Source organism: Bombina bombina, chromosome 11 (genome assembly GCF_027579735.1).
Source record: "Bombina bombina isolate aBomBom1 chromosome 11, aBomBom1.pri, whole genome shotgun sequence".
NCBI lineage: Eukaryota > Metazoa > Chordata > Amphibia > Anura > Bombinatoridae > Bombina > Bombina bombina.
This window is the reverse complement of record NC_069509.1, coordinates 43310902-43336653: the sequence shown is the minus strand read 5'-3', so window position 1 is coordinate 43336653 and position 25752 is coordinate 43310902. Positions and strand designations below refer to the sequence as shown.

General features: G+C 38.5%; 1 protein-coding gene across 1 annotated transcript in view; it reads right to left on the bottom strand.

Annotated features, from left to right (window-relative positions):
• LOC128641645 (signal-regulatory protein beta-1-like) overlaps nucleotides 1-23236 on the bottom strand; it is a 47542-nt gene extending 24306 nt beyond the window's left edge. Inside the window, 2 exon segments of the mRNA XM_053694180.1 lie at nucleotides 21778-22104; nucleotides 23098-23236. Coding sequence (XP_053550155.1) covers nucleotides 21778-22104; nucleotides 23098-23236 — 466 coding nt within the window.
• Between the last annotated feature and the right edge of the window lie 2516 nt (nucleotides 23237-25752).

The following is a 25752-nucleotide window of genomic DNA, read 5'->3' as shown; positions in this document are numbered from 1 at the left end:
CCCTAAACCAGCAGCACCCCACATCGCTAATATGAAACTTAAACTACTAACCCCTAAACCGCTGGCCCCCCACATCGCAGCACACTAAATTAAACTATTAACCCCTAAATCTAACAACCCCCTAATTAAACTTACAATATGAACTACCTTCAAATAAATAAAAACTTACCTGCGAAATAAAAAAAAACCTTAGATTAAACTATAAATTAACCTAAAATAACTATTTAAAAAAAATAAAAATAATAAAATAAACTAAAAAAAAAAAATTACAATATTAAAAAATCCTAACACTACAAAACATAAAAAAATCTAACATTACAAAAAAACACTAAGATTACAAAAAATAATAAAGGAAATTATAAAAAAATAATAGAAATTAAACCTAATCTAATACCCCTATAAAAACAAAAAAGCCACCCCAAAATAAAAACACCCCCCTAAGCTAACAATAAACTACCAATAACCCTTAAAAGGGCCTTTGTATGGCTTTTTTATTTTAATGGGCACAAAAGAGCTGAATGCCCTTTTAAGGGCAATGCCCATACAAATGCCCCTTTAGGGGCAATGGGTAGCTTAGTTTTTTTTAGACTTAGGTTTTTTATTTTGGGGGGTTGGTTGGGTGGGAGGTTTTACTTTTATGGGGGAAATTGTAATTGTTGTAGGTAAAAAGAGCTGTTTAACTTAGGGCAATGCCCTACAAAATGCCCTTTTAAGGGCTATTGGTAGTTTATTGTTAGGTTGTGTTTTTATTTTGGGGAGGCTTTTTTTGTTTTTATAGTGCTATTAGATTAGGTTTAATTTCTATTATTTTGGATACTTCCTTTATTGTTTTTTGTAATCTTAATGTTTTTTTATTTTTTGTAATTTTATTATTTGTTTTTTTTTTTTTGGTAATGTTAGTTATTTTTAATTTTGTAATTTAGTTTTTTTATTTTTAGTTTCTTTTCTTTTCTTTTTTTTATTTCACAGGTGTTGCGATGTGGGGGGGGCGGTGTTTTAGGGGTTAATAGTTTTATTATAGTAGTAGCGATATGGGGGCCGGCAGTTTAGGGGTTAATAGGTTTATTTAGGTGTTAGCAAAGCAGGGGGGAGGCAGTTTACCGGGTTAATAACTTTATTTAGTGTCAGCGATGTCGGGGGCTGTGGATTAGGGGTATTTAGACTAGGGGATTATGTTAGGGTGTTAGGTTTTTACATAACTTTCTTTCCCCATATACATCAATTGGGGAATGCGTTACGGCGATCGCCATTCCACGATAGCAGATGCAGATGTTAGTTTTTTTCTAACACTTTCTCTCTATTGATGTCTATAGGGGGCCTATAAGTCAGGCCTTGGGTTTTTGTGTGGTATGGAGCTTATCTCACCAATATCGCACAACAAAAGAAGGTTTTTCAGTAACTTGTAAAGTCAGCGCTATGGAGAGTGTGATACCGCTAATTTTTTTGTGTTATTTACACACCCGGTTTAGCGCACAACTTGTAATCTTGGTGAATGTGTTCAGTGCAAAAAGGATATGTGCATAAGAAGGGGATAATCAGTCCCAAAACACTATAATGTGCAGGATTGAAGGGGATGGTCTCCGTGGATATCCAAGTGTTGAACCTCAAAGGAAAAGACAAAGTACTGCAAATAGTAAAGTTCTGTTGAAACTTCAAAAGGGAGGCAAGTGGTAAGTAATATACTCACATATTCCCGAGCTTCACATCAAGCTCTAGAGATAAAAGCACACAGGAGACTCTAAACAGGAATACATAGGAGAACTCACACTGATATATATGGAGTTAATTCATTAAACTATATTAAACTATTAATTAAAGGGCCATAATACCCAAATGTTTAAACACTTGAAAGTGATGCAGCAAAGCTGTAAAAAGCTGACTAGAAAATATCTCCTGAACATCTCTATGTAAAAAAAGAAAGATTTTTTACCTCAAAAGTTCCTCAGTAGCCACATCCCATTGTAAAGGATTTGTAAGCAGCATATTAGTATGTCTGTCCTAGGACAGCTGAAGGGATGAGCCTCATGCACTCTCATATTATTTCACCAATCAGGTAAAGGAAGTTTACAATGAAATCTCATGAGAGTCAAGTCAAATCTCATGAGATCACAGTAAAAGTTCATGACCTCAGCACTGCTGATGCTGATTGGCTGCTGTTCATTTCTTCCTTTTTTTTTTTTTTTTACCTGCAGTTGGGAGCAGGTGAAGTATAACTTTTTACACAGAACTTACTCTGCTGAGCTGAGGAGATTGTGAGGTAAAATATCTTCCTTTTTTACATAAAGATGCTCAGGTGATATTTTCCTGTCAGCTTTTTACAGTTATACTGCATCAGTTTCAAGTGATTTAGCATATGAGTATTATGTCCCTTTAACCTACCCTAACTATTATATTAAAATTACATATTTAAAAACCTAACCCTACTCAAATTATTTAAATCTACTATTAAAAATTACTAAATTACAAAAAAATAACAACTAAGTTACAAAAAATAAAAAAACACTAAGTTACAAAAATAAAAACCACAGTATCAAAAATAAAAAAGAATTACACATAATCTAAGAGCCTTATCAAAAAAAACAAACCCCTAGCCTACACTAAGCTACCAATGGCCCTTAAAAGGACCTTTTGTGGGCCATTGCCCCAAATAAATTAGCTATTTTACCTGTAAAATATAAATACAAACACCCCCCCAACAGTAAAACCCACCACCCACACAACCAACACCCTCAAATAAAACCCTATCTAAAAAAACCTATGAGGATGGATGTCCGGTCTTCGAAAACTGTAAGTGGATCGTCGGTGGTTAGTGTTAGCTTTTTTTAAGGGTTTATTGGGTGGGTTTTAATTTTAGATTAGGGACTTTGGGCAGTCAAAGAGCTAAATGCCCTTTTTAAGAGCAATGTCCATATAAATGCCCTTTTCAGGGCAATGGGGAGCTTAGTTTTTTTTGGGGGGGTTGTTGGTTGTGTGGGTGATGGGTTTTACTATTGGGGGGTGTTTGTATTTTTATTTTACAGGTAAAAGAGCTGATTATTTTTAAGGGTCATTGGTAGTTTATTGTAGGCTAGGTTTTTTTTCTATTTTGGGGGTCTTTTTTATTTTGTTAGGGCTCTTAGATTAGGTGTATTTCTTTTTTATTTTTGATACTGTGGTTTTTTATTTTTTGTAACTAAGTGTTTTTTATTTTTTGTAACTTAGTGTTTTTTTATTTTTTGTAACTTAGTCATTTTTAATAGTATATTTAAATAACTTGAGTAAGGTTAGGTTTTTAAATATGTAATATAGTTAATTTAATTGTTAGTTTAATGTAATTTTAGAATAATAGTTAAGGTAGGTTAATTAATAGTTTAATATAGTTTAATGTAATTTTAGTATACTAGTTAGGGTAGGTTATTTAATAGTTTAATATAGTTTATTTTAATTCTAAAGATAAGTTTTTATTTATTATAAGATAGGGATGAGTTAATATTTAATGTAAAGTTAGCGGGTTGTTAGGGCTGGTGGTTTAGGGGTTAATAGGTTTAGTTAGTGGTAGTGATGTGGGAGGCCGGGGGTTTAGGGGTTAATAATTTTATTACAGTTGCGTCGGGGTCCGGGAGTGGCGGGATAGAGGTTAATACATTTATTTAGTTGCGGTGGGCTCCGCGGTGGGATAATGATTAATACTTTTATGTAGTTGCGGTGGGGTCCGAGAGCAGTGGGATAGGGGTTAATACTTTTATTTAGTTGTGGTGGGGTCCGGGAGCGGTGGGATATGGGTTAATACTTTTATTTAGTTGTGGTGGGCTCCGGGAGCGGCGGGATAGGGGTTAATATATTTTATGTAGGTTGCGCCGATGTCTGGGCAGCAGATTAGGGGTGTTTAGACTCGGGGCTTATGTTAGGGTGTTAGATGTAAACTTTACTAGTTTTCTAGCATAGAAATCAATGGGATATCGGGCAGCAGCGAACATAAACTTTTGCTGCTTTCCGACTCCCATTGATTCCTATGGAATCCGCAGCCTCCAGGGTGGCGGATATAAAACTAGGTACACTGGGCCGGAATAGTGGCGAGCGTACCTGTTAGAAATGTGATAACTTGCAAAAGTTGTCAGATAGTGCTGAATTTGTATTCGGAACATCTGTAATGACGTAAGCATCGTTCTGTGTCGGATAGAGACCGACGGATCGTATGTTATGTCACAAATTTCAATTTTTGACGGTCTGTAGGCTTTGATAAATGGGTCGAATCAGCCTTGCCACAATTATGCTGCGGAATTCCAGCGTATTTGCGGTTGACGGCTTGATAAATATCCCTCTATGTGTGTGGTGTGTGCTTATGTGTGTGTGTGAGTGCATGTGTGCACGTGGTGTATGCTTATGTGTGTGTTAGTGCATGTGTGTGTGCGCATGTGTTTGCATGGTGTGTGCTTATGTGTGTGTGTGTGAGTGCATGTGTGCGTGCGTATGTGTGTGGTGTGTGTGCATTAGTGTGTGTGTATGTGTGTGGTGTGTGTGTGTGAGTGCATGCCAATTGGCCACAAATCTGCCGGGGGCGGCATTGCACAAGCATTTCACTATAAATGTTTGTGCAATGATAAATGCCAACAGCGTATGCTGTCGGCATTTATCGATGTGCGGCGGACATGATCTGCTTACTTTGATAAATCTGTCCCTAAAGGTAAACCTTTCATTTGTACATATAGTTCAATTGTGTTTTTTATAGCATATTTTAAACGGGATAGGCATTATATACAAATTTATAAATTTTGAGATTATTTTTCCAAATATTTTATTAATAAATATATAATTCACCTCATTATAAAGGGTTAATAAAACACAGACATAGTAAGTAAATAATAGCCATTGGCTGGAAAATGTGCGTCTAGTGTTTACACTCTGCGTAATCAGTTACGTAGAGAGAGGAGCGTAGTAAACAAAAGCTAGTATCGCCGCTCAATAGGGTCCTGGTTATATACATGAAGTTAGCCATTCAGGTAGTCATTGGCAGCAGAAAAGGAATAATGTCCACGACAGATGATGAGGTAATATATAGGAAAAGGAAGATAGCGATTCAAAAGCTGTGTAAATATATACGCAATAGGAAAGGCGGATAGCTTGACATTCTTATTATGGCCTTATGAATGCCCGGTTACGTAGTTAATCATGTAAAGGTGAGGTGGGCCTATCAAGATACATGCCGTGCTGTTACTTAGAAAGAGATAGAGGCAATTTGTGTTGATTATTAAAAGATACCTGCTCATTAAACCGTATGTGTTAGGGGGTGTGCGAAGTAGTGTAACATATATTTTATTTTATATACGCTGTTCTGGTATATGTACTTTATTTTTGTTTTATACAGCTTTATATGGCAGCATATATGCCGTAGCAGCACATGGCTAGTGGGCGGGTTTGGTTTGTTTCTAGTCTCCGTAGCAACAGGAAGAGGTGGAGCAGGTAAAGCTCTATTTAACATGGGGATTCTCATGTAAATGTGTACATCCATTGTCTTGAGAAAGTTTGCAGAGGACAAACGAAACGCGTAGACAGGATGGTCTATTTTTAACTCCAAGACTCTACATTTAAGAAGAGATTTCTTTTAAGCTGAACTTTTAAGCTGAATTTTTTATATATTTAATTTTATTGGACTGAGTCCGTGAATGTACAGAGCCACAAGAGGAGCAGAGGTCACTACCTGCTGAATCGTGTGGAGTGGAGAGACTATCGTATAAGACATTTTATAAGGCATTTTTAAATGGATCTCTTATAAGTGCAATAGATTGTGTGCACAAATAAAGTTGAAAACATTTTACCTTAAATCTGGGATGTGCTTTGTGTTCTTATCTTTCAAATATATAACTCACCTCACTTGAATTAAAGTTATGACTGCAAATTGATGCATTTTGACACATATAAGGTTAGATTACAAGTGGAGCACTATTTTTAGTGCTAGGAGCGTAAACATGATCGCGAGGCTGCAGTGTTCTTTACGCTCAAATCCATATTACAAGCGCAGCGCAATATAAATTACAGCAAATTCGTTTGAGTGAACTCGCGGTAATTTGCACTCCCCATATTTTCTATGGGGTGCGTAAACAGCTAAACAGCTAATTTGTGCTTTTATTACAAGTTGAAAGTAAATGCAATCACACGAGCACTATTGCATGGGACTTTAAAGGTTGCGTAAAATGTTTGTCTAGAAGAAACAGTTACACTAAACTACACTAATCACCCCTAAACCGCCTCCACCCTACATCACAAAGTACCTAAATATACTTATAAAAGAGAGGAGGAAGGAGTTAATACTACTTAGAATTTAAATCAGGTGCATCCCTTTAAAAAGTTATATATCACCAAGAAAAAGAAAGAACAAAGTGACATAAGGTACTGTCACTTTAAAGAAAGGGGCAATTGCATACAAGATATACTTAATACAATGTATTTATTTATTTTAGAAAACTATCGATCACATTTTTCAGTAATCCTGAAAAGAACAAAAAAAGCAACTTATAGCACACGACTAAATAAAACTAAAAAGCAAGACCAATAGAAAACTAACCCTATTGCATTATATGGGCACAGAATATTGCACAAAAGTCCTCAGGAGGAGCAACCGCAGCCAAGTGGCTGCACTCAAGGTCAAATTACTCACACAGTCCCCAGAGGATAGCAGTAGCTTGCAAGCATAAGATACCTCTTAACTCAAAGGAGCGAGTTGTAACACATCCGCCATTCACCTTCTTTTCCCCGTTCCGTTCCGGTTCAATGATGTGACGTTGAAGGTAGGAGTGGTAATCTTTTCACTCACTTCACTTTGATAGGCCAATATTCCAAACACTCTGTCTCATAGGTTGCAAGACCTTCAAGCTGGTACACCCAATGCAGAAAATTCTAAAATTAAACTACCAAAAGCCCTCATCCAGGTGGCAATTTTAGAATAGGGTGTTTTTTATTTTTTGGGGTATTAAAATAGTATTTAAAAAAATAATAATTGGTAATTACTTTTTTATTTTGCCTCCAGGATTAAACACAAAATTCTCACTCTGACATACAAGACCCTCAAATGCACTGCTCCCCCCTATATCTCAGACCTGGTCTCCTCATACCCTTCCCCTTCACTCTGCTCACAATCTCCTCCTCTCCTCCTCTCTTGTTACCGCCTCTTATTCCCGTTTACAGGACTTCTCCAGACTTACTCCCATTTCCTAAAGCCTCTACTGTTCAGGGATGCATACAACCTATACTAACCTCTCCTAATATCAGTTTCCTCTCCATTACAATACGCCAAGAACCCCCTTAGCATGTAAGCCTAAGAGTCCACCTGCTTGCAGATCAGCTTCATAAGAGCTGACTGCAAAAGTGCGACTCTCGACAGGGCTATCTACCCATTTATCCCTTTAAATGTTACGTTGTATACTGCCTATATATTTATAGCGCTGTGGAATCTGTTGGTGCTCTACAAATAATCAATAATAATAATAATGTTATTTTTGTAATGTTACGGTTTTTTAAGGTAAGATTAGGTTTTTATTTAATTTTACACGTCATTTTTTTAATTTATTTTTAAGGTAGTTAGGATTTTTTTTTGTAAATTTAGGGGTATTTTGGTTAAGTTTGGGGTGTTAGGTTAGGGGGTTTAAATGATAGTTTATTACTTTGCGATGTGGGGATATGTCGGTGTAACAGAAGTTTCTGTTACTTTTGTACTTGGAGAGGACTGCAGGTCAGCCTCCTCCTCACCCACTATGGACCCAGGAACTTGAGGGGATTCTATGATTTTAGAGGTGGGTGCCCAGGGTACATTTGGAGTACTTTTACCCTGGATTCAGGTTTACCCCTTTTCCATGAATTTCCAGAGACTCTGAGAACTGGAGGGCCCTGATACAGAGTTGGGGTTCCTGTGTTTTGTTGGAGTATAAGGTGACAGCCCAATCCAGCATTGCCTGCTCCAACCCCCCCCCCCCCCCCCAGACTCAGAGACTCAGAATGTTTGAGCTGATTGCAACCTCCTGCCCTAATGCTGGGACCTCCTGCTGTTATGCGTCTGCATATCTAGCCTATTTGTGAAGTGTCTTTCTGTTATTGTGTGAGTCATCCATTGTCCTTTTGCAAGTCAGAATGTGATTAAAGTCTTGTTTAAAGGGACAGTTTACTTAAAAATTTTCTCCCCTTTAATTTGTTCCCAATGATCCACTTTACCTGCTGGGGTGTATTAAATTGTTTACAAGTAGCTCCTTTACCCTTATATTGGCATTTAAAATTGTTGATTTAGCATGTGGTATCCCCACCTATTCTGAAAGTTTGTGGCCGCGCGTACCAGCTATAGATAAGCTTTGTAAACACAGCCAGCAGAAGAAATTACACTCCCAGTCGGATATAGCAGAGATAAGTTAATACAATGTTGATTTTCCATTGTTCTCTCAAAGTACTGGTGATTGTTTTAAGGACAGATATAAGATAAAGAAGCAGGTATATGTGCACAATGTGATACAGTAATGAGATCTGATTATACCTACAAGCTCAACCCATTTTATTAGGTTGTGGCTTCAAAACACAAAATCAGAGCTTTAATATACACAAATAAGCCTTAAAATCTAATTTTCATGTATTTTTTACTCTGCAGTTGGTAAAAAAAGCAATTGTAAACACATTAAGGGAAAAACTATTTTACAGTATACTGTCCCTTTAACTAACCAATGTCTGATGTTTGTCCCATTGTATAATATTTGTATCTATTAATCATGTGGTGAATACCCCCCTTTGTTGGAAATATATAAAAGCTGTGTTTTCTGTGCAATAAAGCAGTTCCTATTTTGAACCTCAAGTATTCAGTCTCTGCTAATGTTCTTGGGGGTAGCTATAACAACTTGCAGCGGCCGTTATTCTAATAGCGACAGGTATCCAGTGGAGGTTCATTGGTTAACATTTGATGGGAGGAAGCTGACTTTAGCGGGTATACCCAGTCTGGTATACCAAGACCCACTACAATTGGCTGGCAGAGGTGAGATCTGCTTCCTCCTTATGGAGCAGTTTCAAACCACCAGTGGGACCTCGATGGAAATAGAGGCTGAATTTCAGTGGAGATTGCAGGCAGCTCTGGCCCTGTTCAATGGCCCTGTCTTGGCAGAGGGTGAACTAGCCTGGAAGGATATGGTTTGACAAACTCTGGTACGAGGCTCTACAGTTTGAACTGGTCTACCAGGGGAAGTCACTTCCTACTCCAGAGCAGCAATATTGGCTCCAGATGGATCTATGAATGTCATTCCTGGGAAAGCATCCCTGGAAGGAATGGATGGCCAAATTGGAAGGGTTGGTCCAGACAGAGATGGAGATGGACGAAGGGTACCGGGCACTGCTGTGGTATGCGACCCAGGTGTGTCTGGAGATGGAGTCGGATGATACTACAGAGTGCTATGAATTCAGTGGCCCTGGATTGCTATTTGAAAGTCTCACACAGGACCCGAACTGCGGGAGTACGGCAGAGTGGCGTCAGGAGGACATACTGGAACACTCAGATCTGAGGCTGAACCTTACAGAACCTAACTGCCCAAGAATGGGAGCTACAAAAGGCATATAAAAGGCTGTTAGATCTCATTCAGCAGCCTGCCTCCGAGTCTGCAGAGGGCTATGGTGCAGCAAACAGTACTGTACTTTTCCTCAGGGGAGTGGCAACCGGTAATGAGCTACCATGAGCTGCTAGACCATGATCAGCAGCCTGTCCCTGAGCTTGCCACACCAGCAGAAGCCCTGGCAACAGGGCAGAGGACCAATGGCCTCTGCCAAGCACCTTTGATATCTCTGGAGTCCCAGGGAGAGGAGTTAGTCAATTTCTCTATACAACCACAGGCTCCAGAGAATGATCATTTAATAGACTTTTCCTCTGAGGAGGGAGAGACTGGTGAGCATCCAACAGAAGAGATGGCAACAGGGCAGAGCACTGCTGGCCTCTGCCCAGCACCTGCAGCAGCTCCGGGAAGCAAGGGAGAGGAGGTAGCTGACCTCTCTCCCCAGCAGCAGGGCCAGTTCCAGGGAGAGGAGGTAGCTGACCTCTCTCCCCAGCGGCAGTGCAGTTTCCAAGGAGAGGAGGTAGTTGACCTCTCTCCATAGCGGTAGAACCAGTAACAGGGAGAAGAGGTAGCCTTCCTCTCTCCAAAGAGGCAGAGCAATTTCCAGGGAGAGGAGGTAGCCAACCTCTCTCCCCAACTGCAGAGCCAGTTACAGGAAGAGGAGGTAGTTTACCTATCTCCCCAGTGGCAGAGCGGTTTCCAGGCAGAGAAGGTAGCTGACCTCTTTCCCAGCAACAGAGCGGTTTCCAGGGAGAAGAGGTAGCCAACCTCTCTCCACAGTGGCAGAGCCAGTTCCAGGGAGAGGAGGTACCCAACCTCTCTCCCCAGCAGCAGAACCAGTTCCAGGGAGAGGAGGTAGCCAGACTCTCTCCCCAGCAACAAAGCATGTCCAAGGGAGAGGAGGTAGCCGACCTTTCTCCCCAGTAGCTTAGCGTGTGCCAGGAAGAGAATGTCAGCATTCTCGCTCCCCAGTGGCAGTGGCCAAAAACATAAATGGAAGAGAGTTTTGGGCTGGGCCATCCGACTAACTCAGGTCCAAACCAGTGGGAGGTTTGGTACCGGGTTAGTCTACCCCGGGGGGTGGGGGGTGGAGAAATGTAACGGAAGCTTCTTTTACTTTTATACTTGGAGAGGACTGCAGGCCAGCCTCCTCCCCACCAACTATGGACCAGGAACTTGAGGGGATTTTATGATTTGGGAAGTGGGTGCCCAGGGTACATTTGGAGTACTTTTACCCTGGACTCAAGTTTACACCATTTCCATGAATTCCCAGAGACTCTGAGAACTGGAGGGCCCTGATACAGAGTTGAGGTTCCTGTGTTTTATTGTAGTATAAGTTGACAGCCCAATCGAGCATTACCTGCTCCAACCCCCCCCCCTCCCCCAGACTCAGAATGTTTGAGCTGATTGCAACCTCCTGCTCTAATGCTGGGACCTCCTGCTGTTATGCATCTGTCTATCTAGTCTAGGTATGAAGTGTCTTTCTGTTATTGTGTGAGTCACCAATTGTCCTTTTCTAAGTCAGCATGTGATTATAGTCTTGTTTAACTAACCATTGTCTAATGTTTGTCCCATTGTATACTATTTGTGTCTATTGATCATGGTGTGACTACCCCCTTTGTTGTACATGTATAAAAGCTGTGTTTTCTGTGCAATAAAACAGTTCCTATTTTGACCCTCAAGCATTTTGCCTCGGCTAATGTTCTTAGGGGTAGCTATAACAACATGCAGCGGCCATTATTCTAATAGCAGCAGGTTTCCAGTGGAGGTTCATTGGTTGGCATTTGGTAGGAGGAAGCTGACTTTAGCGGGTATACCCAGTCTGGGGTACCAAGACCCACTACAATTTTAGGGATTAATAGTTTATTTAGTTACTTTGCAATGTTAGGGGATGGTGGTTTAGGGTTAATAGTCTATTTAGGTACATTGCGATGTGGGCGATGACTGTTTAGGGGTTAATATTTTATTTAGGTAGCTTGCGATGCTGGGGGCTCATGGTTTAGGGGTTAATAGTTTATTCAGATACTTTTCGATGGAGGTGTGTGGTGGTTTAGGGGTTACTAGTGTAGTGGGAACTTTGTGGTGAGCTAAGTGGCGTTTAGGGGCTATTACAGTAGGGGCTTATAGTGATTTGAACAAGAGGGGTGTACTGGTGCAAGGTCAAAGACTCCAGATCATGCAGTGGGATAAAAGTTAGCAACAACTGTAGCCTAAACATACCCGGAGTGCTATAGCAAGTGGCAGATCAGGCCAAAGGGTAAAACATGAATGCAAATAATTGCAGGCACTACTCAGTTAGTGAAAAATAAAAATACAAAATGTATTCATTCCAGTTAAAACATAAAGGGTTCCCAGACAGGGGACAACACAAAAGTGAGGTCTTACGCGTTTCACGCCCCCTAGTGGCACTTAATCATAGACTGTAGGTGCAGGAGAGGGGCTACCATTTTATGCAAAAAGCAACAAAGGATTAACCCCTAACTGACCACAAAGAAGTTAAAACATGCTCAATACAGAATAAAAAAATAAAAAAGCAACATTGCCTAAACTATATAATAACAGTGATATGGTGAAGGGCAAAAAAGTGTGCATAAATATACAATATTATTAAATTATCTTCAATTGATATGCATAATGAATTTATATTTTGCACTTTACCCTTAAAGAATGTCAAGAACAGGAAAGGATCATAATAATATTAGTGATCACAACATACTAATCTATTAGTCATAGGTTCAAATGCTGAAAATAGAAATCTAATACCAATACGAAAAATTATATTTATGTGTTGATAGCAAAATAGGTATTAATCATCAATGAAATAACTGATGTAAAATTCTCTATTCATACCTAAAGGTGTTTTAGTTTGTAGTTTCAAAATCCAAAATAATTATTTTTTATCAAGGATTTTATGTTTGTTGCCCCCCCTGATAGGTACCCGTGCTAGGTCTATTACTTGTACAGATATATCTGCTTTGTTTGCAAAATGAAGATGTAAACAACATATGTCTAGATCACGAGTTTTGCGTTATGAGCGGCTCAGTGCCAACTTGCAAGCTATTGCCACCGCTCACCTCCCTATAGCGCTGCTATTACAGGTTTTCATAAACCCGCCGTTAGCAGGCAATATGTCAGCATTGAGCTCCATTGAGCTCCATACCGCACTCAAATACCAGCACTGCTTTGGGCTGGTTTTATGTGCTCGTGCACGTTTTCCCCATAGACATCTATGGGGAGAGCCGGCTAAAAAAAGCCTAACACCTGCAATAAAGGAGCGTAAAGCTCCATTGATTCCTATGGGGAAAGAAAAGTTATGTTTACACCTAACACCCTAACATAAACCCTGAGTCTAAACACCCCTAAACTGCCGCCCTGACATCGCCGACACCTACATTACACTTATTAACCCCTAATATGCCGCCCTTAACATCGCCGCCACCTGCATTACACTTATTAACCCCTAATCTTCTGCCCCCAATGTCGTCGCTACCTACCTACACTTATTAACCCCTAATCTGCTGCCCCCAATGTCGTCGCTATCTACCTACACTTATTAACCCCAACGTCGTTGCCACTATACTAAAGTTATTAACCCCTAAACCTAACCCTAAGTCTAACCCTAACACCCACTAACTTTAATATAAGTAAAATAAATCTAAATAAAAATTACTATCAGCCAATAGGATTGAGCTTGTATTCTATTGGCTGATTGGAACAGCCAATAAAATGCAAGCTCAATCCTATTGGCTGATTGGAGCAGCCAATAGGATTGAAGCTCAATACTATTGGCTGATCCAATCAGTCAATAGGATTTTTTCAACTTTAATTCCGATTGGCCCCCCCAACTTTGAATTCTATCAACCAATCGGAATTCAAGGGACGCCATCTTTGATGATGTCCCTTAAAGGAACCTTCATTCTTCAGTAGCCGTGGAAAGAAGAGGATGCTCTGTGCCGGATGTCTTGAAGACGGAGCCGCTCCACGTCGGAACGATGAAGATAGAAGATGACGTCTGGATGAAGACTTCTGCCCGTCTGGAGGACCACTTCTTGCCGCTTGGATGAAGACTTCTCCTGGCTTTGTTGACGACTTCTTGTTGCTTGGATGAAGTCTTCTCCCGGCTTTGTTGAGGATGGATGTCCGGTCTTCAAAAACTGTAAGTGGATCTTCAGGGGTTAGTGTTAGGTTTTTTTAAGGGTTTATTGGGTGGGTTTTATTTTTAGCTTAGGGTTTGGGCTGAAAAAGAGCTAAATGCCCTTTTAAGAGCAATGGCCATCCAAATGCCCTTTTTAGGGCAATGGGGAGCTTAGGTTTTTTAGATAGGATTTTATTTGGGGGGGTTGGTTGTGTGGGTGGTGGGTTTTACTGTTGGGGGGTTGTTTGTATTTTTTTTTTACAGGTAAAAGAGCTGATTTCTTTGGGGAAATGCCCCACAAAAGGCCCTTTTAAGGGCTATTGGTAGTTTAGTTTCTGCTAGGGTTTTTTTTTATTTTGGGGGTGGGTTTTTTATTTTGATAGGGCTATTAGATTAGGTGTAATTAGTTTAAAGTGAATGTCAATTTTGATGCTAAATTGCCCAGTTTCTAAAAATTTGATTAAAAACAGGGGCACTTTAATTCATCAAAATGTACATTTCACTCCAGTTGTGAAAAAAAAAACTTATCTTTTAATCTTCACAGCAGCTCCAGCTTCCTCCGGTCGTTGCAAGCATGTCTGACGTCAAAAATGATGGACAGGTCATCCTCCAATCACGGCTTCCTCCCTGGGGGAATCATTGTCTGATTCAACGCCGTGATTGGAGGAAGCCGGATTTCTCATTTTAGACCCAGGAAGAGGCTTTGCGACGGGTGGAGGAAGCTGGAGCTGCTGTGAAGATTAAAAGGTAAGTTTTTTTTTCTCAACAGGAGTGAAATGTAAATTTTGATGAATTAAAGTGCACCTGTTTTGAATCAAATTTTTTAAAAAACCGGGCACTTTAGCATCAAAATTGACATTCACTTTAAATATTTGATTTCTTTTGTATTTTGTGTAATTTAGTGTTTGTTTGTTTTTTTAATTTAGTTAATTGTATTTAATTAATGTAATGTATTTAATTATAGTGTAAGGTTAGGTGTTAGAGTAAGACTGGTTAGGTTTTATTTTACAGGTAAATTAATTTGTATTTATTTTAACTAGGTAGCTAGTAAATAGTTAATAACTATTTACTAACTATACAAACTTGCCTGAAAAATAAAAATAAAACCTAAGCTAGCTACAATGTAATTATTAGTTATATTGTAGCTATCTTAGGGTTTATTTTACAAGTAAGTACTTAGCTTTAAATAGGAATTATTTAGGTTATAATAGTAATTTCTATTTAGATTTATTTTAATTATATTAAAGTTAGTGGGTGTTAGGGTTAGACTTAGGGTTAGGTTTAGAGGTTTATAGCTTTAGTATAGTGGCAGCGATTTTGGGGGCAGCAGATTAGGGGTTAATAACAGTAATGTAGGTTGCAGCGATTTTGGGGGCAGCAAGCAGATTAGGGGTTGATAATATTTAACTATTGTTTGCGATGCTGGATTACGGCGGTTTAGGGGTTAATATGTTTATTATAGTGGCCGCGATGTTGGGAGCGGCAGAATAGGGGTTAATAATTTTATTTTAGTGTTTGCAATGTGGGAGGGCCTCGGTTTATGGGTTAATAGGTAGTTTATGGGTGTTAGTGTACTTTTTAGCACTTTAGTTTTGAGTTTTATGCTACAGCTTTGTAGCGTAAAAGCCATAACTACTGAGTTTCAGTTTACGGTACGGATCTTGACGGTATAGACTGTACCGCTCACTTTTTGGCCTGCCAGGCAAACTCATAATACCGGCGCTGTGGAAGTCCCAATGAAAGCTGCGGTAGTTACATTGTGTTACAGCCAAAAAAGTGTGCGGTACAGATATACCTGCAAGACTTGTAATACCAGCGGTAGTGAAAAAGAGCCATAACGCTGCTTTTTCACTCATAACGCAAAACTCGTAATCTAGCCGTATGTTAAGGACTCCGCAGTTGCTAGCTATTTTAATGGTAATCCTTGATAAAAAAGAATTATTTTGGATTTTGAAACTACAAACTAAAACACCTTTAGGTATGAATAGAGAATTTGACATCAGTTATTTCATTGATGATTAATACCTATTTTGCTATCAACACAGAAATATAATTTTTCTTATTAGTATTAGATTTCTACTTTCAGCATTTGAACCTATGACTAATAGATTAGTATGTTGTGATCACTAATATTATCATGATCCTTTCCTGTTCTTGCCATTATTTAAGGGTAAAGTGCAAAATATAAATTCATTATGAATATCAATTGAAGATAATTTAATAATATTGTATATTTATGCACACTTTTTTGCCCTTCACTATATCACTGTTATATAGTTTAAGCAATGTTTCTTTTTTATTTTGTAATTCTGTATTGAGCATGTTTTTAACTTCTTTGTGGTCAGTTAGGGGTTAATTCTTTGTGGCTTTTTGCATAAAATGGCAGCCCCTCTCCTGCACCTATAGTCTATGATTAAGCGCCACTAGGGGGCATGAAACGCGTAAGACCTCACTTTTGTGTTGCCCCCTGTCTGGGAACCCTTTATGTTTTAACTGGAACAAATACATTTTGTATTTTTATTTTTCACTAACTGAGTAGTGCCTGCAATTATTTGCATGCTTATAGTGATTTGGGTTAGCACAAGTAGGAGCAGTAGGTGATCGAGCTAGCAGTAAACATTTTTCACGAGTCGGGTTTGTACTAGAGCAAAACATTTTAACTTTCAACTTGTAATACCAGTGAAACACGACTCGTGAAAATGGTTTACTGCTAGCACAATTATCACTCTAGCACAAGCGGTAGTTAGCGCTCCACTTGTAATCTAGTATTCGATCTGGTTGATTGCTGTCTGCTCAGAGCAGGCGGACCAGTTAAGGAGCAGCGGTCCTAAGACCACTGTTTCTTAACTGCTGTTAAGGGGGCCCTTGATAAATCAGCCCCATTGTATATACTTTACCAAGTTTATTTATTCTCTTCTCTTCTTAAAACTATAGTGTATTTTCGGTCATAGGGGTCCATTTATTAATGTACGGATGGACATGATCCGATATAGCTGATCATGTCCACCGCACATCAATAAATGCATACCACTCCCTGCAGATTCGCGGCCAACCTCAGAGGTGGCGAATGAGTTAAAGGGACAGTATACTGTAAAATAGTTTTTACCTTAAAGGGACACTATACCCCAAAAAAATATTTCATAATTAAGGTAGAGAATACAGTTTTAAACAACATTCCAATTTACTTCTATTATCTAATTTGCTTCATTCTTTAGATATCCTTTAATTAAGAAATAGCAATGCACATGGCGAGCCAATCACAGGAGGCATCTATGTGCAGCTACCAATCAGCAGCTACTAAGCATATCTAGATATGCTTTTCAGCAAAGAATATCAAGAGAATGAAGCAAATTAGATAATAGAAGTAAATTAGAAAGTTGTTTATAATTGTATGCTCTTTCTAAATCATGGAAGAAAAAAATTGGGTTTCATGTCCCTTTAATGTGTTGCCAATTACTTTTTTTACCAGCTGCAGAGTATAAAATGTATGAGAATTTACTTTTTAAGGTTTATTTTTGTATATGAATTAGCTGATTTTGTGTTTTGAAGCCACAACCTAATAAAATTGGTTGAGCTTGTAGGTATAATCAGATCTAATTACTTTATCACATTGTGTACATATACATGCTTCTTTATCTTATATCTGTAGGTATTATCAGATATAATTACTTTATCACATTCGGTACATATACATGTGTCTTTATCTTATATCTGTAGGTATAATCAGATCTCATTATTTTATCACATTGTGTACATATACATGTGTCTTTATCTTATATCTGTAGATATAATCAGATCTCATTACTTTATCACATTGTGTACATACACCTGCTTCTTTATCTTATATCTGTAGGTATAATCAGATATCATTACTTTATCACATTGTGTACATATACATGCTTCTTTATTTTATATCTGTAGGTATAATTAGATCTCATTACTTTATCACATAGTGTACATATACATGTGTCTTTATCTTATATCTGTAAGTATAATCATGTCTCATTACTTTATCACATTGTGTACATATACATGCTTCTTTATCTTATATCTGTAGGTATAATCAGATCTCATTACTGTATCACATTGTGTACATATACATGTGTCTGTATCTTATATCTGTAGGTATAATCAGATCTCATTACTTTATCACATTGTGTACATATACATGCTTCTTTATCTTATATCTGTAGGTATTATCAGATATAATTACTTTATCACATTCGGTACATATACATGTGTCTTTATCTTATATCTGTAGGTATAATCAGATCTCATTACTTTATCACATTGTGTACATATACATGTGTCTTTATCTTATATCTGTAGGTATAATCAGATCTCATTACTTTATCACATTGTGTACATACACCTGCTTCTTTATCTTATATCTGTAGGTATAATTAGATCTCATTACTTTATCACATAGTGTACATATACATGTGTCTTTATCTTATATCTGTAAGTATAATCATGTCTCATTACTTTATCACATTGTGTACATATACATGCTTCTTTATCTTATATCTGTAGGTATAATCAGATCTCAGTACTGTATCACATTGTGTACATATACATGTGTCTGTATATTATATCTGTAGGTATAATCAGATCTCATTACTTTATCACATTGTGTACATATACATGTGTCTTTATCTTATATCTGTAGGTATAATCAGATCTCATTACTTTATCACATTGTGTACATATACATGCTTCTTTATCTTATATCTGTAGATATAATCAGATCTCATTACTTTATCACACTGTGTAGATATACATGTGTCTTTATCTTATATCTGTAGGTATAATCAGATCTCATTACTTTATCACATTGTGTACATAAACATGTGTCTTTATCTTATATCTGTAGGTATAATCAGATCTCATTACTTTATCACATTGTGTACAAATACATGTGTCTTTATCTTATATCTGTAGGTATAATCAGATCTCATTACTTTATCACATTGTGTACATATACATGTGTCTTTATCTTATATCTGTAGGTATAATCAGATCTCATTACTGTATCACATTGTGTACATATACATGTGTCTGTATCTTATATCTGTAGGTATAATCAGATCTCATTACTTTATCATATTGTGTACATATACACGGGTCTGTATTTTATATCTGTAGGTATAATCAGATCTCATTACTTTATCACATTGTGTACATATACATGTGTCTGTATCTTATATCTGTAGGTATAATCAGATCTCATTACTTTATCACATTGTGTACATATACATGCTTCTTTATTTTATATCTGTAGGTATAATTAGATCTCATTACTTTATCACATTGTGTACATATACATGTTTCTTTATTTTATATCTGTAGGTATAATCAGATCTCATTACTTTATCACATTGTGTACAAATACATGTGTCTGTATCTTATATCTGTAGGTTTAATCAGATCTCATTACTTTATCACATTGTGTACATACACCTGCTTCTTTATCTTATATCTGTAGGTATAATTAGATCTCATTACTTTATCACATAGTGTACATATACATGTGTCTTTATCTTATATCTGTAAGTATAATCAGATCTCATTACTTTATCACATTGTGTACAAATACATGTGTCTGTATCTTATATCTGTAGGTATAATCAGATCTCATTACTTTATCACATTGTGTACAAATACATGTGTCTGTATCTTATATCTGTAGGTTTAATCAGATCTCATTACTTTATCACATTGTGTACATACACCTGCTTCTTTATCTTATATCTGTAGGTATTATCAGATCTCATTACTGTATCACATTGTGTACATATACATGTGTCTTTATCTTATATCTGTAGGTATAATCAGATCTCATTACTTTATCACATTGTGTACAAATACATGTGTCTGTATCTTATATCTGTAGGTATAATCAGATCTCATTACTTTATCACATTGTGTACATATACCTGCTTCTTTATCTTATATCTGTAGGTATAATCAGATCTCATTACTGTATCACATTGTGTACATATACATGTGTCTTTATCTTATATCTGTAGGTATAATCAGATCTCATTACTTTATCACATTGTGTACATATACATGCTTCTTTATTTTATATCTGTAGGTATAATTAGATCTCATTACTTTATCACATTGTGTACATATACATGCTTCTTTATTTTATATCTGTAGGTATAATCAGATCTCATTACTTTATCACATTGTGTACAAATACATGTGTCTGTATCTTATATCTGTAGGTATAATCAGATCTCATTACTTTATCACATTGTGTACATATACAGTACATGTGTCTTTATCTTATATCTGTAGGTATAATCAGATCTCATTACTGTATCACATTGTGTACATATACCTGCTTCTTTATCTTATATCTGTAGGTATAATCAGATCTAATTGCGGAATCTGTTGGCGCTCTACAAATAACCAATATTAATAATAATAATTACATTACCACATTGTGTACATATACCTGCTTCTTTATCTTATATGTCTCCATAAACCAATCACCAATACTTGGAAAGAACAATGGAAAATTAACATTGTATTACCCTATCTCTTCTGTAACCCACTGGGAGTGTAATTTCTTCTACTAGCTGTGTTAACGCAGCTTGGCCTTGAGGGCAAAAACTTTCGGGATGGGTGGGGCTACAACAGGCTAAATCAACTATTTCAAATGCCAATATAAGCGTAATGGAATTACTTGTAAACAATTCTACTTGTTTGTTTTTAAAGGATATGAAACCCAAACAAAATGTCTTTGTGATTCAGGTAGAGTAAACAATTAAAAAAAGTTTCCATTTTACTTAAATTATCAAATTTGTTTTGTTCCCATGATATTCTGTGTTAAAAGAGATACCTAGTTAGGCATCTGGAGAACTACATGACAGGAAACAGTGCTGCCATCTAGTGCTCTTGCAAATGGATAATATTCTTGCAAAACTGCTAACACATAGAGGCATATTTATCAAGCTCTGTATGGAGATTTAGGCCCCTTGTTTCCAGCAGGCCTTTAGGCTCGCTGGAAACAGAAGTTATGATGCAGCGGTCTAGAGACCACTGCTCCATAACTTGTCAGCCTGCTCTGAAGCGGCGGACAGAAATCAACCCGATCGAATACGATCGGGTTGCTTGACACCCCTGCTAGCGGCTGGTTGGCCGTGAATCCACAAGGGGTGACATTGCACCAGCAGTTTACAAGAACTGCTGGTGCAATGATAAGGGCCGACAGCATATGTGCAGTGGACACGATCTGCTATATCGGATCATGTCCTCCCACACCATAATAAATAGGCCCCAGAGTGTTTCAAACACGTGCACTCTCCTGAGCTTACATCCTTGCTTTTCAACAGAAGATACCAAAAGACCAAAGACAATTTGATAATAAAAGTAAATTAGAATGTTGTTTAAAATTTGATGTTCTATCTGAATCATGAAAGAAACATGTTGGGTATTGTGTCCCTTTAAAGGGACATAATACTCATATGCTAAATCACTTGAAACTGATGCAGTATAACTATAAAAAGCTGACAGGAAACTATCACCTGAGCATCTCTATGTAAAAAAGGAAGATATTTTACCTCACAACTTCCTCAGCTCAGCAGAGTAAGTTCTGTGTAAAAAGTTATACTTCACCTGCTCCCAGCTGCAGGTAAAAATAAAAAAAATGAAGAAATGAACAGCAGCCAATCAGCATCAGCAGTGCTGAGGTCATGAACTCTTACTGTGATCTCATGAGATTTGACTTAACTCTTATGAGATTTCATAGTAAGCTTCCTTTACCTGATTGGTGAAACAATATGAGAGTGCACGAGGCTCATCCTTTCAGATGTCCCAGGACAGACACACTAAAATGCTGCTTAGAAATCCTTTACAATGGGAGGTGGGTACTGAGGAACTTTTGAGGTAAAATATCTTTCTTTTTTACATAGAGATGTTCAGGAGATATTTTCTAGTCAGCTTTTTACAGCTATGCTGCATCACTTTCAAGTGTTTAAACATTTGGGTATTATGGCCCTTTAACTATTTACCATTTTTTCCAGGTACTCATAAAAGGCCTATTTTGCAATATAAACTATAAAAAAAGGTTTACAATCTTACCGTAAACATTGAGGATAACTTCCTCCTCCTTTTTTTCTGGACTATAAATCACTGAACATTTGTAGGTTCCACTGTCCGATATTGTTACATTGGTAAGCAACAAAGACGCAATTCCATCTGTTAACTTATTTATGTTTAAGGACGCCCTAGGATGTGATGTTCTAACAATATCATCAGAGTTCAAAATCTCCTTTCCTTGAAAGTACCAAATTATAGCCAAAAATTCAGTTTTTAAAGGGAGGTTTCCCACATGGAATGTGCAAGGGATAATGGTATTGGCTCCCAGTATTGCACTCTGTGAATATTCCGTTGGCTCCAGAACTGCACCTATAGGAAGTAGACAAGATGAATACACACAGGATATACTGTTTTTTGAAAATATAAAAGATATTTTGAACAGAGTCAAAGGCTTTTCTAGATCTGTATCTTGGTTGTATTATTTTCACATTAGTTGGAGTTGTAGACAAACAAAACACAAGTGGATCTGTAAAAACAATTCTGGTCTTTCTTGACCTTGCAGAAAAATCCAATAAAATAAACTTGCATGGAGATATAGGGGCCAAATTAACAATGTGCGGATGGCGGACGGACATGATCCACTGTAGCGGATCATGTCCGCCGCACATCAAAAAATGCTGACAGCATACGCTGTCGGCATTTATCATTGCACAAACATTTCACTAGAAATGCTTGTGCAATGCCGCCCCCTGCACATTTGCGGCCAATCGGCCGCTAGCAGGGGTGTCAATCAACCCTATCGTATGCAATTGGGAGGATTGCTGTCCGCCGCCTCAGAGGTGGGGACCAGTTAAGGAGCAGTGGCCTTAAGACTCGGCAGAAACAGAGGCATTGGGGCTTATACGGGGCTTAATAAATCGTCCCCATAAAATCTAAAGGATTTAGTATAAAAGGCAAAAGTAATATTGAGACAAACAATAAATATGTGAAAGCTTCTTAGCATAAGTAAAAGCTATTTACCAAGAGTCCAGAGGATTCTATGAATACACTGCAAATGATAAGCAGTAAGTAGAGGATAGTGGTCAACCTAGCAGAACCACAGGTTAGAGGTAAAGCAGAACAGATTATGTTGTAGCCAGCACAGGAAGGACAAGTCTGTAACAAGACAGATAGAAAAAACTTGTTATTGAAGCCAAGTAGCACAGACAAGCTGCAGAGGAACAAGCAGGAAACAGATTTTACAGAAATAAGGAAACACAGTGTAGAAGACCAGGTAATGCAGATTGGTGTGTTACTGAAGTCAGCCTTGCTCTAGAAGCCCAACTAGTGGTAGCTTTTGATGTCAAGACAACCTGGGCTCACTGTAGAGGACTAGGTAGATTTGCTTTATCCTAAGGGCAAGCAGGGATGGACTGAGCAGTTGAGCAATTTGGCCCTGGACCCAGCAGTTAGGGCCCCCACCAGTGGTGTCACCCAGTGAGCACACCTGCCCCTCCAACATAATGTTGTGTTTCTCTTTGTGGCCCCCCAGTCACCCAAAAGCTGCTCCTGGTGCACTGCTTTTGCTAACAGTCAAATGAGCTTGCCTGGGCGCCCTGATAGATTTCAGTCCATTCCTGGAGGTAAAGTTATACAGGTTAACTAAAGAATGTCATGAAGAACAAACCTGCATGATAACGAATCCAGAGATCACAGACTTTATATGTGAAACCCGGTAGCATAGACCTGATTGATACTAAAGTCAGGTAGAACAGGCAGGAAGCAAAAGGTCAAGAAGCATAGTAAAGTGTTAGGATGACCTCATTAATAATCCTCTTTTAGTGCACTACTGGGAACCAGCCCATTTTCAGTTCAGCACCTGGGTAGCGCTTGCTGATTGGTGTCTAAATGTAGCCACCAATCAGCAAGCGCTACCAGGGTGCTGAATCAAAAATGGACCAGCTCCAAAGGTCACATTCCAGCTTTTTTCAAATAAAAATACCAAGGGAGCAAAGAAAAAATGATAATAGGAGTCAATTAGAAAGTTGCTTAAAATTGCATGCGCTATCTGAATCATGAAAGTTTAATTTTGACTATACTATCCCTTTAAGCTATAAGCCCCTGGAATGCTCAGCTAACTCCCTAATACCGCCTACACCTACGTCATGTTTTAGCTATACTCGCCTGGAACGTTCAGATAACTACCACAGAGCGCCTATACCTATGTTATGTTTTAGCTATACTCGCATGGAACGTTCAGCTAACTCACTAATACCACCTACACCTACGTCATGTTTTAGCTATACTCGCCTGGAATGTTCAGCTAACTACCACAGAGCGCCTATACCTATGTCATGTTTTAGCTACACTCGTCTGGAACATTCAGCTAACTACCACAGAACGCCTACACCTACGTTATGTTTTAGCTATACTCGCCTGGAACGTTCAGCTAACTACCACAGAACGCCTACACCTACTTCATGTTTTAGCTATACTCGACTGGAACGTTCAGCTAACTACCACAGAACGCCTACACCTACTTCATGTTTTAGCTATACTCGCCTGGAACGTTCAACTAACTACCACAGAACGCCTACACCTACTTCATGTTTTAGCTATACTCGCCTGGAACGTTCAGCTAACTACCACAGAACGCCTACACCTACGTCATGTTTTAGCTATACTCGTCTGAAACATTTAGCTAACTATCACAGAGCGCCTACACCTACATCATGTTTTAGCTATACTCGCCTGGGACGTTCAGCTAACTACCACAGAGCGCCTATACCTACGTCATGTTTTAGCTATACTCACCTGGAACGTTCAGCTAACTACTACAGAGTGCCTACACCTACGTCATGTTTTTGCTATACTCACCTGAAACGTTCAGCTAACTACCACAGAGCGCCTACACCTACGTTATGTTTTAGCTATACTCGCCTGGGACGTTCAGCTAACTACCACAGAACGCCTACACCTACTTCATGTTTTACCTATACTCGTCTGGAACGTTCAGCTAACTACCACAGAGCGCCTATACCTTCTTCATGTTTTACCTATACTCGTATGGAAAATTCAGCTAACTACCACAGAACCCCTACCCCTTCTTCATGTTTTAGCTATACTCGTCTGGAACGTTCAGCTATCACAGAGCGCCTACACCTACGTCATGTTTTAGCTATACTCGCCTGGAACGTTCAGCTAACTACCACAGAACGCCTACACCACCTACTTCATGTTTTAGCTATACTCGACTGGAACGTTTAGCTAACTATCACAGAGCGCCTACACCTATGTCATGTTTTAGCTATACTCGCCTGGAACGTTTAGCTAACTACCACAGAGCGCCTACACCTACGTCATGTTTTAGCTATACTAGTTTAGCAACATTCCATGCACCCGGCAACTGTCATAGGCAAAGTAGAAGGAATAAAAGACAGGACTCTGGCTTACTTGCGTTAGTTTCCGTGTATTGCTGTTAAATCATGGCTAAATACAGGCAACAGACAGGCATAGATTACAGGATAGGTTGTTAGTTTTAGCTATACTAGCCCTGGAACGTTCAGCTAACTACCACAGAGCGCCTACACCTACGTCATGTTTTAGCTATACTAGCCTGGAACGTTCAGCTAACTCCCTAATACTGCCTACACCTACGTCATGTTTTAGCTATACTCGCCTGGAACGTTCAGATAACTACCACAGAGCGCCTACACCTATGTTATGTTTTAGCTATACTCGCCTGGAACGTTCAGCTAACTCCCTAATACCGCCTACACCTACGTCATGTTTTAGCTATACTTGCCTGGAACGTTCAGCTAACTACCACAGAGTGTCTACACCTACGTTATGTTTTAGCTATACTCGCCTGGAATGTTCAGCTAACTACCACAGAACGCCTACACCTACGTTATGTTTTAGCTATACTCGCCTGGAACGTTCAGCTAACTACCACAGAACGCCTACACCTACGTTATGTTTTAGCTATACTCGCCTGGAACGTTCAGCTAACTACCACAGAACGCCTACACCTACTTC